This window comes from Geospiza fortis, unplaced genomic scaffold (assembly GCF_000277835.1).
Source record: "Geospiza fortis unplaced genomic scaffold, GeoFor_1.0 scaffold54, whole genome shotgun sequence".
NCBI classification, from domain to species: Eukaryota; Metazoa; Chordata; class Aves; order Passeriformes; family Thraupidae; genus Geospiza; species Geospiza fortis.
In genome coordinates, this window is record NW_005054301.1 from 12463826 (window position 1) to 12482181 (window position 18356).

At 38.3% G+C, this 18356-nt stretch overlaps 1 protein-coding gene across 1 annotated transcript; it reads right to left on the reverse strand.

The window, feature by feature from the left end:
* Window positions 1–7293: 7293 nt before the first annotated feature.
* On the reverse strand, window positions 7294–11502 carry ZNF770 (zinc finger protein 770). Its single transcript, XM_005417504.2, has one exon. The coding sequence runs from the start codon at window positions 11135–11137 to the stop codon at window positions 8942–8944; it is 2196 nt and encodes a 731-aa protein (XP_005417561.1). The 5' UTR covers window positions 11138–11502; the 3' UTR covers window positions 7294–8941.
* Between the last annotated feature and the right edge of the window lie 6854 nt (window positions 11503–18356).

Sequence of the window (18356 nt, forward strand, 5' to 3'; positions counted from 1 at the left end):
CTGTCACATGGAGATTTAGACTTCAGCTTCTTAGACATAAACTCTGCTCTAAGACTCTGTGTAAAGAGTCTTACCATCTTGCACCTTTGTATACTCTGATGGGAAAGTTTGGTTCCAAAGCAGGTAAAAAATACCAGCACTGTACTCAGCATGCAAAATGGCATAATCTTGCCCATTCTAATAATCCAATTTTTTCAAAATTATGAACAGGCATCTTGTCTAGTGGACAACTGACTTGTTCTTCTCCAAGGAAGCATTCTGCTGGGACAGCTGATTCCCCATGTGCCTCAGCCTGGTCACTGCCGCACAGCAGCAGTGACTATTCCTGGCTCTTTGATCTGGAATGATGGGATGGCTACTATGACAACTCTACTGTCACCTGGCCAGGTGGCCAGGGGAGCAGAACAAACATTCCCTTGACATAAGATGGAATTGAAGATTTCAAAACTTTCTTTCCAGGGTGAAGAATCTTCCCTCATAGCTGAAGGCATGCTAACACCACTCTCATAAAAGAAAAAAGCAGCTCACTGACAGCAGCGCTGTTTTACTGCCCCATGCTCTCCCATCCAGGAGTTGTTTTGCTGCTGGTCCCTCTGTACTGTTTCAAGCTAGGCATAAAGTTCCAGAACATGACCAAGGTTGTTGAGTCTTTGGCCTCAACTTCTTCTTGATAGAGACACTGGGGCCTGATAGATGGAGACTCTTCTTCCTTCCCAAATCACCGACTGGCTGTACTTCCCCTTTCGACAGCAGTTTTTTCTCCTTTCTGCATATACTGAATACCCTTAGTGTTTCTTGGCCCATGTGTTCCATAACTCAGAGGCCAAGGGAAGTTTACATTCAGTTTTGAAAGTGAGCCCTGAGTGTTCTGGCAGCCATGCTCTGTGTGCAGAAAGACAAAACCAGCTAAGTCTTGATGGCTGAATTGTGCTTTCTCTGTGCACAACTTACAAATATTGAGGTGGTTTTTAATAGAACTGTGCTTCTCAGGATGGGGGTCGAAATATCTGGCATGCATTTCACTGCTGTATGGGTATGTGTTATCTGGCCTAATGTCATTGCATCATACTACATGTGTACGCTTAGCTTTGGGGAGGTGCCCAACTGCACGCTGCACACCTTAATTTAAAGCAGATGAATCTCAGCCTGAGTGACACTAAGCCATATGTTGGGTAGGCTTTCTGTGAAGTGAGTCTGTAAAGCTTAGGGAACACATCGCTTTAAAATCAGCTTTTATCTTAGTTTATTGACTTTTGCACATACACATGAGGTTTTCAAGAGGCATCCCTCTGAAAAGCTCTGAAACCGAAATCTTGACATATGAGAATTTCAAGTGTCATCATGCATCATGTAAATATACTAACTTGCAAGTACCCCTTTTCTTCTAATCAAAGGACAAAAGTGATTATTAATATGCAATATTTTGAAATATTTCTTGCTAAGTTATATGAAATAAGTTTTTGAAAGTGATGAGGGGATGAACTGCATATAAATCGAATAATATGTACATTAAGCAAAGAAGATCTGAAATCTCTGTGTCTCTTACTGGTTGAAATTATAGAAAAAATATATTAATTTAAACCTGCTTTCAGGTAAATTAAATTTGGAAAATCTTCTCAAAAAAGATTAGAGGAATCCTTTAACATGTAGAAAGCTTAGGCATAATGACAGGGGGTTATTGCTTTGGTTATAGCTCATCCTTCATAGCAGTTAATATTCATATAAACTAAATGTTCAGTCTGTTCATTACAGCTTTAATTCAATCATGTCACATTGGTTTTACTATTTTATTTATGTGCATTCTTCTAGTCCAAGACTTTTGTCACTGTGTTCATCTCATTAAATATGTGTACTTCCACTCAGTAAATATGGGTACTTTCAAAAATGATGCCTCAGTTTAGTAACAGATGCTTCTTAAAATATTTAGAATTTTAAAGTGTAAAGAAGCCATCAGTAGCATTCTGATTTGTGTATAAATATTTATTTAGCACACATTCTGGCCAATGTACTGCCCTTGATTTTTGTGCAAAACTTACAGTAACTTTAATGGATATTCTCAGCTCATGACTAGAGGAAAATATGGTTAATTCAGCAACCCAGCTGCTTTTATATCCCAGAATAGCAAGCAGTGCCTCTAGTGAAGGAGATGGTGAAAGAGGAGACTTTGTGTCATTCTTAGCTTTCTGTTGCTGGGCTCACATTTGGGTAACAGCTCAAGTTAGAGCAGACTCAGGACTATTCTAATTCTCTTTAGAGACTTCTAGCTAGGTTCCTGCTAGAAGCTGAGAGAGAACAGTGGTTAGAAGTTGAGATCAATGGTCAGAAAAGCTCTAGCAATATTGATAAAAATCCTGTGAGAGGCTTTTATGTGGTGATGTTTCTGTGTGGAAAAAATTAATGTGAAATAAATCTGTTTGATGGAGAAATTTCATCACTAAAATGAGATTTTTAAAGTGAAGAATTTCCTTTCTGCTAGTGCTGGCATGAGAAGTGCCATAGAAATTTGGGTCCATTTGCAGCATCATTGCAAAAGTACATTCTTGATCATATCTCTTTTCTCACAATCAAGGAAGAAAATACACATTGCAGACAAAACTGTAACATTTCTAATATGCAGCATAAAACTCAAGACAGCAATTCTAAGATGCTGAGAGCTAGCTCCAGTTTTCTAAAGCTTTCATCCTTGCTTTTCTCTATATTTTCTAGGTTTTTGGTAGACATTTCCATTAGCATTTCAGGATTTTAAAGGAGTATAAAATGGCAATAAAACAGAATACATATGGAAAACAGCAAATTCACACCTGTGTAATAAAAAAAAGTTTTGACTTTTAATAATTCCTTTTATTGTGAAAACTTTTCTACTGTAATATAAACTACAATATTACCCAACAAATCATTTTAGCTTATTGGCAAATAGACATTTTTTCTCCACTAATTGCATTAGCATTCAGACACATTATTCAACATCTGAGAGGATTCCTCCAGAGCTATTCTCACTATCCAAGTACCTGCTATTTTTAAGACCCAGAGTAAAAATACAAGATATAGTACACTATAGCAAACAACGTTGGCAAAATACTGGTCCAAGGTTGCTCTCAGTGTAATGAAAAAATCCTAACCTGTTTTGAACTTAAAATTCTATTATCCTCAAATTGGCTGATACACTTGGGGTGTCTAGATAGCTTAGCAGATTTCTACTTAATTTAGTAGGACTATTGTCACTAGCAGGAATCCCTCTGATTTGCTTTGTTTTCAGAATCATCTTAGAAACAAAATCAACTATAAATTGAGAAAATAATCTGATTTTCTGTGGGTCATCAAGCTGCTTTTGCAAATGCATACCAGGGATTAAAATTAATACTCCAAAAAATGCACAGATGAAATAATGCTACAGCATCCCGAGAGTGTTTTCCTTTATGTCAATAGGATTTGAGTACAATGCATTAGGAGTACAAAGGGGAGACACCATGCATAGCTGGCTTCTTTAGTTTAGGAACAGTCTTTTACTTTTTTAAATAGCAGTGGCCACGGAATTCTGTTTCTCCTCCCTCCCCGTGTCAGCAATGCACATTTCAGTGCCACAGGCAAAGCTGGACAGTCACCATATCCATGTGCTCCTACACACCCAGGTGACTTTGAGTGGAGTGACAGGCCACAGCCTGCATCATCACCAGTCAGCTTCTCACCTCTTCCTGCACTCACATCCTCAGGCATTCTTTTACACACCATGGCAGCACATGGGCACCAGCCAGCTCTGTGACTCTTGGACTGGAGCTCACAGATGGGGTCTAACAGAGCCATACAGACTGGCACCAGGGACACTGGAAGGATTCCAGCAGAGAGGAAAAATTTCAGCCACATACCCAAATCATGTCAAGTGTGTAAGAGTCAAGCCACACATAAGGATATCCTGGGAGCAGTCAGGAGCTGGAATGGCAGACAGCAGAAGTAGAACAGCATTCAGAGACCCATGATAACTCAGCATTATGACACTTTCATGTCAGAACAATAGTTTCTTAACAAGGAGATACCAGTTCTCTTGTGAATCATTTTGTTGTCATAGGACTGATTTCTCCTTCACTTGCATGGACTTTGAAAATTCACTTTTTTAACAGATGCTAAAAAACTGTTTAAAAGCTGCTTGACAGAACTAGTCATTATATGAAGAAATACAACTTATTTGCTTAACCTGGAGAAAGAACATTATAGGAGAGCATAGAAAAGTCACTTCTGTAATTTCAATTTTCTTTATGATAACTGCCTCTCAGACACATCTCATCCACAGCCATCAGACCATAAAACCAGGCTATTAAGTTAAAACTTACACTTTAAAAATCCACAAAACCTTGTGCTAGGAATATGAACCGTTACCACTTCAGTTATTTAGGAGGTCTGGGCATTTTCAACATCATTACAAGGGGCCATTAGATGGACTGAATTCATAGTCTTTATTGATTTAAGAGTCATCCAGCTGTACTTAGGTAAGTGTTACTCAAATGAGCTACTATTGAGAGATTATGACTTTTGGAGTTTTACATTTATACTAGGAGGCAGTCAGGAAAACTAACATTAGATCCAGCGTCTTGGTTTGAAGCCTAAGGTGTCAGTAACTTCAATTAAGTTTATTTTGTGTTTATCTCCCATTTGCCTCACTAATTATCTTGTTGGCTCTGGGTGTGTGAGAGCAGACCACAGCTGAGTGAGAAACCCAGCACACAGTGAAAAGCAATTTCAGCAAGGAAACAGTTTTTCTGTGGTTTATTATTGCTTTTTTCCTCTTTTGTAGATATATATAGGAATACTTACATATGTATGTTTTGACTTTCTGCAAACCTTGTGTGGGGGTACAGCTGCCACCCACACACACACACCTCAGGCCACACTATGATCTCAGAACTGCTCCTCGGGCCTTGGCCTTGACAAACAGCACTGGGGCTGAGCTACTCTTGAGTTTAACAGAAACACTGTCTCTTCCTGGGAACTTCTGTTATCTAACAAGCTCCTGGTTTTTAACAAACAGCCTTGGAAACTTATTTTTGTTGCCTGCATAACAACACAAGTAGAACAATTTTTTTGTACCAAACTTTCAAATAAAGTTACTGAGCTGAATTTCATCCAGGATGAAAAGTTACTGTGACTAAAGACAACTCTCTAGCAACCTTATAAACAGCAGTTCTAAGTGAGACCCTTGGAGCTCTCCTGAACCACAGTGGGCTTCAACCAGCACTTGCCCTCTGAGTGGGATGGCTCTCAGCTGGTGAGCTCTCAAGCCTGCTATACTCTGAGGACTGCACTGAACACCATTGGGCTGATTCCCCCCAGGTAGTCCTGTGCCCACTGAGAAGATGCAATGGCAACTGATTGTGAGAACTTCACTGACCTTGAGGGAAGTTTTTCACAGGTATATACCCTGGACATGCTCCTTTAGTTCTCCGCGTGTGTGAGTGTGAATCTGCTGAAGGAAACAGACCATGAATGTTTCTCTCTTGGATTCTGAAGTATGTTAATTTTGTGAGTTAGGCCTGTGAGTTACTGTGGTGCTATATAAATTCTACAGAATCTTTGGGAAATGGTTTAAATTAAGTGCTTTTAAACTGATGGTCAAATCTGGGGCTAAGTTTGGGGCTAAGTCTAGGGCAAGGGGCTCCCCTCTGAACCTTGTGACTCAATTGGAGGGTCCCCCTTATTTCTTTTATCCTTAGCCTTTTTCCATCGCCAGCATCCACACAGATTATTTTAATTTGATTTTAGTCATAGATTGATTTATTTTAGATTTTAGGCTGATTTTTTGTGGAAGAGGTTTTACAGCAATTTCTGTGAGCCAAAGAGAAATTTGATAAGATCCATGTTTACCCCTGAAAGAATTTTCTACCAAGGTCATTGACATAGAAACCAAGAAAGAAAGGATAAATAAGAGCAACCTGCAACTGCCTATTGCAGTAAGCACTTTGTCTCTCATGACCAATGAGTAAAGTGTAAACCTAGGAGTTTTGTAAGAATGTATGAAAGGCATGCATGCTAGAATAAAAATGGTTTGAAGCCGTCTGGAAATGGAGTGTGCTGCTTTGTATTGTCTCCATCTCAACTACAACATTTGCCTGTGTGCTTTAACCATCCAATTAGTAGTGAGCATTGCCAACAAACTTTGTTGTGCTTTCACTTTTACATTAAACTGCTTTTGATGATACCTTTGCCAGTGATTCCTTGAGCCACCTAAAACAGTCATTTGTGACACACTGCAATGACAGTGCAGCATGAACACTTTAAAGGAATCCATAGCCACATCTAGATGGCAAATGATATGATCAGTTAGTACTGCAGCTGAATAATTTGTCTTTAAAAAATCCCTTTTACCTTTTTTTCTTCTGCTTGTTTTAAAATATTTGACCCTTCTTCTATTCCACACAGAACAACCTCAGTGCTAAACCCATGCTGTTGGAGAAGTTCTCCTCAGCAGGAGCTCATTGTTAACACAGAAGGACCAACTGTTTTCCTCTGTAGAATATGCTTTGGTTCTGCAAAATCTCAAAAAATCCACTACTTCAGTACTATCAGATTATTAGTATTAGTCATCAGTTCATTCTAACAAAATCACAGGCAATGTTTCTGCCACCAAAGATGTTTAAAGAGTGATGGCTTGAACTTGCCTCGAAGCATTATGGAAAATGACTGACATACCAATCAACAAGAAGTGTTACTGTGAACAAAGAGAGAACTGTTCTAGTTCAAATTCTCAAAGATACTTGAAGAATCTCACTGTTAACTGCAAAACACACAGGATTCCAACCTTGGGTTTTTTCTTTCCTGAATCTTAGAAACCATTTAACCCCTTTCTAGGTAGTTTATGGAATAATCCCCAAAAAATAATGAACTTATACAGACACAAAACTTTTTATGAAGGGATGGAGAGCCAGATAGACATTGTGGCTCTGAAATCCAAGCCCAAAGATTTCATTACTTTTCAAATTCATCAGACAGTAACACTTCCTGCAAATGTCTACTCATCCCTCAAAATATTTTTTTAGTACTTTCCCTTCATTTTACTTAAATTGGTATTTTCAAAACTAATATCAAAGTTTTGTGTTCTCTAAACATTACTCTCATAGCATTTTTAAATGACTGTAACTCCACAAGAAAGATGTTATTATCTTTAAACATATTTATAACAAAAAATATCTGAAATGACACCTATTGTTCTATCATATAAAGTTATTTTGATGTGCAGTCTTTTCTGCATAATGAATGTTAGGTAGTTTCAAAGCTCTGGTTTGCACATAAAGCACACTGTGAAAGTACAATATAAATAAAATAGTTTATTACCAGTATTTTAAAAGAGCTCTACAATATGCTTTCAAAACATTTTATACAGTATTTTGTCTTTCAATATGAAACAATTCACACAAGAAGAAAAAAATCTCAATATATAACTATAATCATAATTAATATACTGAATTTGTCTGTCATACAAAAGGCAGAGTAACTACAGACTGTTTCCAAGTATTTTCCTAGTTTTATTCTCACTGAAAATGGAAAAGAATAACATGTATGAAAATAAAACTCCTTTTACCCTTCATATTCACCAAGTACCACAACATTCATGCCATTTCAAAAAAAAAATCAAATCAAACCCATTTTACTTAAATAAATATGGTTCTATTTAAATACTAAAAAAATTGTCATGTATCTTACAGGTATGTTAATTTAGAAACAGGAATAAGAACGTCAGGATTCAGCTATTCAAAGTTGCATAACAAAGGATGTATCCTAAAAGGTAGTTTTTCAGAGGACAAAAAAGAAGAAACAAACTTCATTCTTGTTCGTTATGTATGAAGCTCCACTGCACTTGCACTTCTTGCCAGCCCCATTGGCACAATGGACAAAACCATCTACTTAGTGGAAAGTAAAACTACAGATTCTATTAATACAAAATCAGAATTACTTAATTTCAGCTAAAAGTAATTTTCAGTCTCTTATATTTAATGTAATGAGAACATGACTTCCTGACAAAACTGCTCAACTGAGTTATTATCACATCTTAGAGAACATTTCTTTTACTGGTTCACTTTGTATGCCAGAAGGAGACTGAACAGAGAGTAAGCCCATTTTTAACCTTAATGATAATTTCTTGTCTTCTTTTCTCACAGAAAAATAGCTAAGTAAAGTATAAATTGGCCAAAAATGCTAGAGAAGGCAAGGGATTTACAAGGAAGTAAAGTTAATGAAGTGTTGAAATGAATAAATTGAGTATAAATCCCCATATTATAGCATTATCTCCTTGTATTTTATATAAAAAGGGAAATTATCCAATTCCTCATGTATAGCTCTCCAAGCACGTTAAGTGTAAATAACAAAGCAGTTCTTTTATTTCTATCCTATAGGAAATAGAATATTCTATAACACCACATCAACATTCTTCTCATTGAATTTTCTCCCCTTTTTCTACTTTTTCTACTCTCTTCTCTTTTATCTAAAAATAACTTTTTTTAAAGTATGGGATAAATACAGCAATAATCCTTTGCTTGGAACATATGAGGAGCCAGAAGAAAGTAAAACGAGCTTTTTTTCATATTCTCAAAATTGCCTTTTTGTCTTTACTGAGTTTAAAAGTGTTACATTTTCCCATATAGTATTTTCTGTTTAGTGATAATTATCTTATTCATGGAACATTGTAGATTACTGCAACACTATTGATACAACATGAATGTGAATTTATAAATTTAATCTAGCCAAGGGGAATGCAAAGAGCATGTGGGTTTGTTGCATTTTAAAAAAACATCTCAACATGAATATCACACAAATTATATTAAGTAGAGAGTTCTTTAGACAGTAAATTAACTTCACCAGGTCATCTCTGTAATAGAAAATATAATCCTCTTCAGTTAATTGTTTGGCTTAATATAAATCTTCTATAATTATGCAATCAAAAAATTTAAAAATTATTTCATAGGACATTATCCTGTTTTGATAAAACTAATACATTCTCTGCTTGTTTCTCAGTGGAACTAAGCTTTAAGCTCTCTTTAAAGTGAATAAGGTGGTGTCTTTTCAAATGTGGGGCCTGTCTGAATTTTTTTCCACAAACTAAACATTCAAATGGCTTCTGTCCAGCATGCATTAGGTGATGTCTTTCAAGCTTAGAAGGAGATTTAAAAGTTTTAAAGCAGATACTGCATTGATATAATTTGTTAACAGCTTCACTTTTTTCACTACTTTCAGAAAAATCATGCCAATAGCTGTAACAGCTTTGCTCTGTTTCCAAAAATTTACTGCACAAATACGGCTGTGGGTTTCTACTGCTGGTGTCAAGAACAAAATCCCCCGACTCAATTTCAACTTTGATTTCAGCTGCTTGGTTTGACTGAATCAGCTCAAATTCTTGAAAGCCAGATGGGTGTGAGGGTGCTTGAGAGTAACCTGAATAACCCACAGGCTGAGAAGACATAAATTCAGTGTGATCTCCCTGGTGATTGAAAAGTTTGTTCAGGTTTACAAATTCTACCTGGCAAACGGGGCTTTTACAGGCTCTCTTTTCAGTATGGGTGAGCTGATGCCTTTTTAAGTGAGCTGACTGTCTAAATGCCTTCCCACAAACATTACAGCCAAAGGGCTTTTGTCCCGTGTGTATAAGATAATGTCTTTGAAGTTTGGATGAAGATGGAAAAATTTTTTCACATCTGTCACATTTACACACTTTGTGTCTGTTATGTGTATTTTTTGCAGAAGATGAAAAAGCAGAGTGAAGTACTTCTGGATTATCAAAAAAACTATCATTTGATGAACCACAAAAAGCATCATCTTTATTATCCAGTGAATCACCAACATTTAACATGCTTTCACCAGAAAGCACATCTTTTAAATTACTGCCCGCGTCAGGAGGTTGTGGGTACTCTTGCCAAGGTAATGGCACAGCAAATGTTCTTTTCATCCGACTACAAACTGACTTGTGCATGTCATGCTGGCTCTGGCGCTCCTTGGAAGGTTTAGTAGGCACAGGCTGATCACAACACTGATCCCCGGCTGTGACTAGGTCAGGACTTCCAACGTGACCTGATTTAATTTTTTTTCTGTCAGTCAGAGAAAAATCTGTTGCCTTTCCTCCAGTATGCTTCAGTTTCATCAGACTCTTATTCTTCCTGTTGACTGCATGTCTGTGTGCTGTTGTACCATTGTTTGAACTTCTGCTGTCTTTTGGATAACAACATTTGTGTAACTTCAGAAAATGCTCTGTTTCAAAACACTGGTCACATGCTGGGCACTGAAAGGGTACAATATAAATTGAGTGCACATCATGTAGGTCATTCTCCTGTGACTTGTGTGTATCAGCATTCTCAAAACTATCCCATTTTCCTTCCAATATGTTGTGTGGTCTGGGATATTTAAGAGTCTTTGCTTTGCATACAATATTGGGGAAAGTCTTATTTCTGGCATGGAGCTGTTTATGCTTCATGAGTTTGCTCTGTATTTTAAATCCCTTCTGACAAAAACAGCACTGAAAAGGCCTTTCTTCTGTGTGTGTGAGTTGATGAATTTTCAAGTGTGTTGACTGTCTGAAAGATTTGCCACATGAAGAACACTTAAAAGGTTTCTGGCCAGTGTGAATAAGGAAGTGCCTTTCTAGCTTGGATCTGGATGGAAACGTCTTGTTACATGATTCACAAGTGTGAGTTTTCTTCTTTCTCCTTCTGGCACCACATAGATGATCTGACTTGAGACACTGATGCAGCATCCACCTCTCTTCAGTTGCAAAGGGTTTCCAGCACACAGAACAATGAAATATGCCACAAGTGACCCTTTCTTGTTCAGAATTCACATAGTTTTCTGTTTGCTTTGTATTATTCTCATAATTTTCATTATGAAGCTGCTGATGCTTTAAGAAAGTGATTACATTTTTGAAGTTTCTATAACAAACAATACACTTAAAAGGCAGATTATGGGTTAACTGATGCCTCTCCAGGTGGACTAACTGCCTGAATGTTTTATTGCATACATGACATTCAAATGGCTTTTGACCAGTATGTATGAGGTAATGCCTAGCTAATTTTGATGGAGTTTCAAACTGTTTATAGCACATGTCACAAATATATGGCTTTTTCTTGGGTATCTTAACAGCTGCTACACAATGCTGAGTTTTTAACATTTTTAAAAGGTAATTACACCTCGCCTACTAATTTCTTCAGATAGGTATTTCTAGTGAAATCAAGTGCATACTAAGATGGAAAGCTGTAGAAGCAGCAAATTTTCTTAGAAGAGAGATTCTTAAATCCCACTGGTTCCTAAAATAAGAAAGAGAGTATTATTTAGCCTATATTAATGCATATTACCAAGGTTTGTCTCTTGTTTTCTACATAAGATACCAAGAGTATCTAGATTAGCACACTCTTGATTTCATTTAACTTTAAATACTTTCCTTGTAACAAAGTAATCACTAGTTGCTATGTGATACAGAAAACCTAGATTACTTTCCAGAAGAGAAACAAATTTAAGTCATCTGTGCTCTAAATGCATCTGTTCTTCCAAATAATACACAGTTCAACTACGTTAAATTAATTTTAAAAAATTCAAGAACTTATTGTAATGAATGTCTTCTCTATAGCAGTAATTCTAACTCCTAAGTATAATATTTATGAAGATGAGAGAAAAAGAGAACTAAGATTTCTTGCACTTCAGAAATACATTAAATGAATGCAGTGTTAGTGAAAAGAAAAACATTTAGCTTCAATATATTGTTAAATTTACTATTCATGTTTCTGCATCTTATCAACGTATCCAGCAGTATAATCAATTTTGATTTCTCTCACAATAGCAAATGCTGGAGCCAGTCAGCAAGAGCAACACACTAGCCACAAACTATAACCATAACAAAGACAACTTCCAGAACATGGAAAAAACACAGGCTACGTCTCCTGTCTCACCATAAAGCTACAATATCAGGGTTGTGATGCCTAACCATACAAATACTGTGAAGTCATCACAAATACCAAGGTAGTTAGCATAATTTATCATAATTTTTGTTTTAGTCTAAACCAAAATAGTGAAATAGTTCTAATTGTCTTTGAATTTTCAACACAGAACACAGTTGGGCAAGCTACTGTGCCTCAGCTCAATGACTTACAAAAAAGAAAAAATAATTTGCAGGTTTCTGAATGCATGAAAAGTTATTAAAATATTCATAGGAACAGCTAGAAAGTACCTCAACCAAACATTTAGCCCAAGCCTTCCACTGTGAGGCCAACCCATGTCTTGACAGCCTCCAAAGTAGTCTTAAAAACTTCCACTGAGAGAGGTTCCTTAACCTCAGCAGGGCTCCTGCTTCAAAGTTTCACCTCCTCATGAAGCTTTCCCTTGCACCCAGCTGAGCCTTTCTTTACTACAAAGTTATTGTCAGTGTTCTCTGCCACTACTTTATGTATTCAAAGTCTGCTTTCTCCCCTTTTAAAACTAGGAAAATTCTGGGGTTTTCTAAGTATTGCTTTTAGATTCACAAAAAAAAAAGTGATTTTAATCATCTCTGGACCAATTTCAGTTAATCACTTTGTTCCTAAATTGCAGCATTTAAGAAAGACTAAGTATTCCAGTCCACAAGCATACATAGTACAAACAAGAGAATATAAAACCCTCTATGATATTACCAATATAAAAGGGATGAAGGGAGCAAACTTTAAAGCAAGAGCATAACAGTTAGCACTTGAGTTGTAATATCAAACTACCACAAATTATAGTTAGTAGAAATACCTTGTGTATCTCACAGTTATTACAAGATGAATATTTATTCAACATACCAGCAGAATAAAAAATTTCTTCAGTGTCTCCAAAGCCCCTGTCACTTCACAAAGAGATAATGTCCTTATTTTTAAAAAAATTCGTAAGTATCCAAAATCTCTATTCAAAGTAATTGCAAAGAATAAAAGCCTACTGCATTTTAAGCAAGTTACAACTTGATTCAAGAAACATGCACTAAGACTGAAATTATCTGGTGAATCAAGATTTTTCTTAAGCTTAATGGAAAGAAAACCTGGTAATGAGGTAGACTTGTTCCATCCCTAACAGATATGTTCCTATGTAACTGTAGGCCTTAAGCAAACATCCAAATGCTCCTTATTAAGATGTGACTGTCACTACACTGAGGAGTTTCTTAATCTCACTGAAACAGTTCAGGATAGATAAAACAGTTGAGAAAGTCAACTCTTCCTTTCCAATACTCTTTTCCTGTACAATTTTAACAGCCACTCAGTTTCAGTCTCATTTTGAAGATGAAAGAAAACACAACACTTTTAGGAGACCCCCTTTTCCTCCCAGTTGTCACACCATGTGGATGCTGGGAGTTTAGAGAGAGTAAGTGTGTGACACCAAATGCTTTCTAGTTGGTGCTACCATGAACCTAAAGACAGGCAGGCTGAGAAGAGGAGAAAAGATCCTCTGCTATGCTGAGTTTCTGTGCAGCTCAAGGCAGCCTCCATTAGCAGGGAAAGAAAACCTCCCGAGGAAGAACTGTAAAGAGTGATGAATTTCAGTTAACGTACTGTCATGCAGATCTAATTTACACATCAGGAAAATGCTCAAACACTACAGTGACGTGCAAAGAAAAGAAGTCCGAAGTAAGAGACAGCTGTGGCATATTACACAAGGGATTTTGTATTTAGCTTATAAATTTTTTAAGATTCTATCTGGTGAATGAGGAAAATGCTCTGTAGTACAAGGTGTCAAAAGCAGAGTAGAGCTTCTTGCTGTGATCTTCTTGCCCTGTGAAAGACTGAAGGCTCAGATAAGCTAAACCAAGGGGATGCAAGGGAGGGAGAAAGAGCCAAGACAGAGCATTACTGTGTGGCCCAAATATATTTTCAAATCCTATTTACTAAGGACAGGCATCTCCAGAGCTATTTCAAGGTGCTCTGTGCCTTGGACATCTAAGGAATAAACATGCTGCTGCTGAAGATCAAAGAGCAAAAGACGAGCTCGCAATATTGCTTCCTGCTAGCCTTGAAAGTACACAGGCTTGTCCTAATTAGAGTTAGAAAACGTACCTCACTATGTGATAAGGATTTAGTTTCTGGCAAAGCTCCAATTTAATATTATGCTGTCTCTACTTTTCATCTCGGCTGCAAGGTCATGCAGAAAAATAGAACCAAGGAGCTACACAGGCCACTGAAAGTTCAGAGAGGACCCTCCTAAGTAGTATTGTTTAATAATTAACTGTTTCCTTAATATTACAGATGGCAGCAAGCTACAAGAAAACAAAACGATGATGGAAGAAAATTCTGAATCCAAATCCAGTCTTTGCTAATCAGAAAAGTTTGCATTGTAGGGTGGTTTTTTTGTTGTTTGTTTTAAAAAGCTCCAATAAAAAAAGTAAACAACCAACCAATCAGGAAGAGGGTACTTAAATAAGAAGAAAAGCAAGATCTACAATTTAGGACAGAATAATCCCCTGGTGCAGAAAAGACCTAGAGTCTAAGTTGGAACAGAAGGTGAATATGCCAAAGGCTACCATCCATACCAGGATGAGTGAACAGATGTAAAGCTTTGAGAAGACATAAATCTTCCTTCCTACTTACTTACTACTGTTTAGAATTCAGCTAGAGTAGTCTATCCAGTTTTGAATACTGCCCTCTGAATTGAGTCAAACATATGAATTGATCAGAATGAATGAATTCAGAGAAGAGGATCAAGAATGATCTGAGCTTAAATGCAAAATGTACAAGAAAAGATTAAACTAACTGGGAACATACAAGCTAAAAAAGAGGAGACACAATTAAGAAAAATAACACACACACACACACCTTGCAAGACAAAGCAGAAAAATCACTTTTAAGGGAAACAGAAATAAGCTGTTCCCCAAACCATTTACTGTTGTGAATGAAAATGGCTTCAAATTACTGTAGAAAGAATTCAAGTATATTATTGTCCTTACAGCTGCAAAGTGTTTCTTAATGAGCATACAAATAAGTTATATGGAGAAATTCCTCTGCCTGCATTGGAGGTCTCCAAAGCAGGTTGTACAAACGCTTCTCAAATTCACACACCCATACAGCTGACCCTACATAAGAGAATATATTCTTGTATTGTTTTTTGGTGACTCCTTATTGTAATTCAAAACAAGACATTTAGGAATTGAAAATTCAATATATTTCAAAATTTTCCAGGCAAGATTCTTCTGCATTATTCTTAGTATATCTTCAAATCCTTGAGGCACACTAATACTTATAATCTCCCAGAAACAATTATATAAGGAAACAAATTATAATAATAGATGTGTGAAGAAACATAAGGTGCCTCAGATAACGCTAATGACTCAAAAAGAAAGTGAAAATGTAGCTGCTGATTTATGAAACAGCATGCCAGAGAAAGGAACCTGAGCACCAAGACAAACATTTTGCCCGCTGGATTTCCTCACCAGCTGTCCTGAAAGAAAAGTTTAGATTGCTACAATGGGAGAACAAATCACATCAGAAATAGAACCTTAACTCGCCACTTACACAGAAATCAACAACAGGCATTATGGCTCCTCAAAGTTAACACCATTTATTCTCTTCTCTTTTCCCTGTAACTGTCCGCTACACTTCCTGAAGCCAACCGAAGTAAAAGATGTATGATGGTGAAGCAGGGCTGGTTTAAGAACAAACGTACGTTCTGCTTCAGGGGCCTGAGACCCCTGCGTCTGACACCAACACTCCCCCAACAGGACTCACGTAAATGCAGTCAGAAACCTAAGAGCAGGTGTCGAGGCGGCCCTTACGGACACACACACACACACCCCCACACCCACACACATCCGCAACACCCTCGCCCCGGGCTGGCTCTCCCTCGGCGCACAGCGGGTCCCGGCTGGGCCCGCGGCCGCCCGGCCCCGCCGCGCTTCCCCCCGCGCAAGGAGACCCCCCCGGCCCAGCCCCCTCATCTCTCCCGGGATTGCTGCCGCCTAAACTCTTCCCCCCGGATGGCACCGGGACAGCGGGAAACCCGGGCCGGTGCTTTCCGTTCCCCCGGCAATCCGGCCCCGCCCGCCGCCGCTGGGCCGCGGCCGGGACCAGGGGCGGGGGAGGCTTCATTGATGTCATTTATGCCCAGGCAGAACATGCCCCCGGCCCTGCTGATGAATTTTTAATTGGTGTGGCACGTTGTTCCGTACGAACAAGACACGTTTTCTACTGCAACCACCCAAAAGCACTTAACCGATACCTGGTGGTTGCAGGGTTGCAAGCCAAGCACAGTGGCAGAGTTATACTCTTGTTATGTATCAAACGCACCGCAAAGCCAAACCTACTGGCCTAAAAGGCCGGGAAATGGTACCTGGAAGGGAAGAGGAGGAGAGACGCTTGCCCGGGAATTCTAAAAACACCTCCAATTATTTGTGTACACAAAGGTGATGGGTTTGCCTCCTCTGCAGGAGAACGGGAGCAATGAAGGGCTGGAGCTGGGGGCTGAGGGATGGATGCCTGCCCAGCAGTAGTGAGATCTCCCTCGGTGGCCACAGCCTGGCTGAGGTTACCTCAGAGGAATGGCCAGCAAAGGGCTGAAGGCATACAGAAAAGGGCAGAAACCATTTACAGGTGGGGCCTGCATTCAGTTAAGGGCTCCCCAGTGCAGGATCTGCTGGAGCAAGTCCAGAAGAGGGCACAAGAAGGGGCTGGAGCACCTCTCCTCACTGAGAGAGTTTGGGTTGTTCAGGAAGAGAGAAGGCTCTGGGGAGACCCTACTGCTGCCCTCCTGTGCTTAAAGGAGGCTTATAAGACTTTCCAAAGCGTAGAGTGACAGGACAAGGAGCAAAAATTTTAAACTGAAAGAGAAGAGATTTAGATTGGACACAAAGAATAAATATTTCACAAATAAGAGTGGTGAGGCACTGGAACAGGTTGCCCAGAAGCTGTGGATGCCCCATCCCTGAAGTGCTCAAGGCCAGGCTGAATGGGCTTTAAGCAGCTTGGTCTAGTGAAAGATGTCCCTATCTACAGCAAGGGGTTAGACTAGATAATCTGGATTTGGTCCCTGCCAAATCAAATCACTCTATTCTGTGATTCTGCCTCATAAAAGAGCATGCAAATTACACAGCAAAGTGTAAGAGATTCATCATAAATGTCTGTAAATAAAACACAAGGACATGGATGAGGCTGTTTATGTTGTCCCCATTGGGACAGAGAATTTCTAGTCACGAGACTTTTGCCTTAGCCACGTGCATTTACAGCTCAGTATGAACTCTATTAGTTAAATCCCAAACTCTTTATCAAAAGCACATAAAGACAGATTGCAGATTTTTTCTATTTTTTGTAATTTGTTATTTTTAAGGTATCTGCCATATCCCAGGAATTAGAGGACCAGCAGATGTCTTCTATGCTTTCCTTTTTCCTTTAAAAAAGGGACAGCTCACCAACCCCCACCTTTTTAAACACTAGTAATTGATTTGACTATCTTTGTGAGTGAAATTGCAATACTGAAGACAAAATAAGTCATTCCCTGTGATAAAGCTTATAAGAGGTTTAATTTTTTCATACAGATGCATTTTTCTAAGAGCTTTGCTTATTTTCTTTTGTTCATGCAGACTGAAATTAAATAATTATTTGCACGTGCAGCATTAATTTCTTAGAAAAACGACTGCCAGCTCACTCATCTTTTTTCAGCTGTCCTTTTACTAAGACTCCATCTCGGTACAATGGATCTGACTCTTAGCAGGAGGAACAGAAGAGGGCAGAACAAACAAAATATCAAAGATGTAAATTAGTAAAGTTTTGAAAAGGCTATGGTAACTTAAATTGTCTTTCTGCTCTGAGTGTTAAGCCCTCTCTCCCAGTCCTACTGGGAATTCAAGTGGAAATCATCTGTGCTGAGGAAACTCCAAACAACTGCTGTATATATAAAAAAGTAATTGCTTACTCATGAATGTTGTATACATTATTGAAAGAGAAGTTGGCAGCATTTACTAGCCTAAGGATAATTTTTGCAGGCCTTGGTGTCTGTGAAGAACTGTTCTTGAGATACCTAGAAATGTCCTTTTGTGATACCTAGGGACAAATGTCTGTAGAACAATCACTACTTCTTAGCTTAGCAACGTTAGAAATCAAATTATTCTCATCGCCAGTGGTATAAATAACATCTGACCTAATTTACAACACACGAGCCAAATTGTAACACTACAGAACAAAATTTATTTCCATTTAAGCTGAAATGCTCAAGCAAACAGCTTAGTTAGTGTTGCTTGTTGCTTTAGTTGCATACAGTCACATATTAGCCAGTTACTCCCGGAAAGGGAGCCAAGTCTTGTGGTTAAAACAGGAACTGGAACAGCCTAGAGCTGAAGGCTTGGAAACACTACATGACCACAGGGAAGTCACTTAGGCTTCTAGGTGTCCATCCCCTGCTATAAA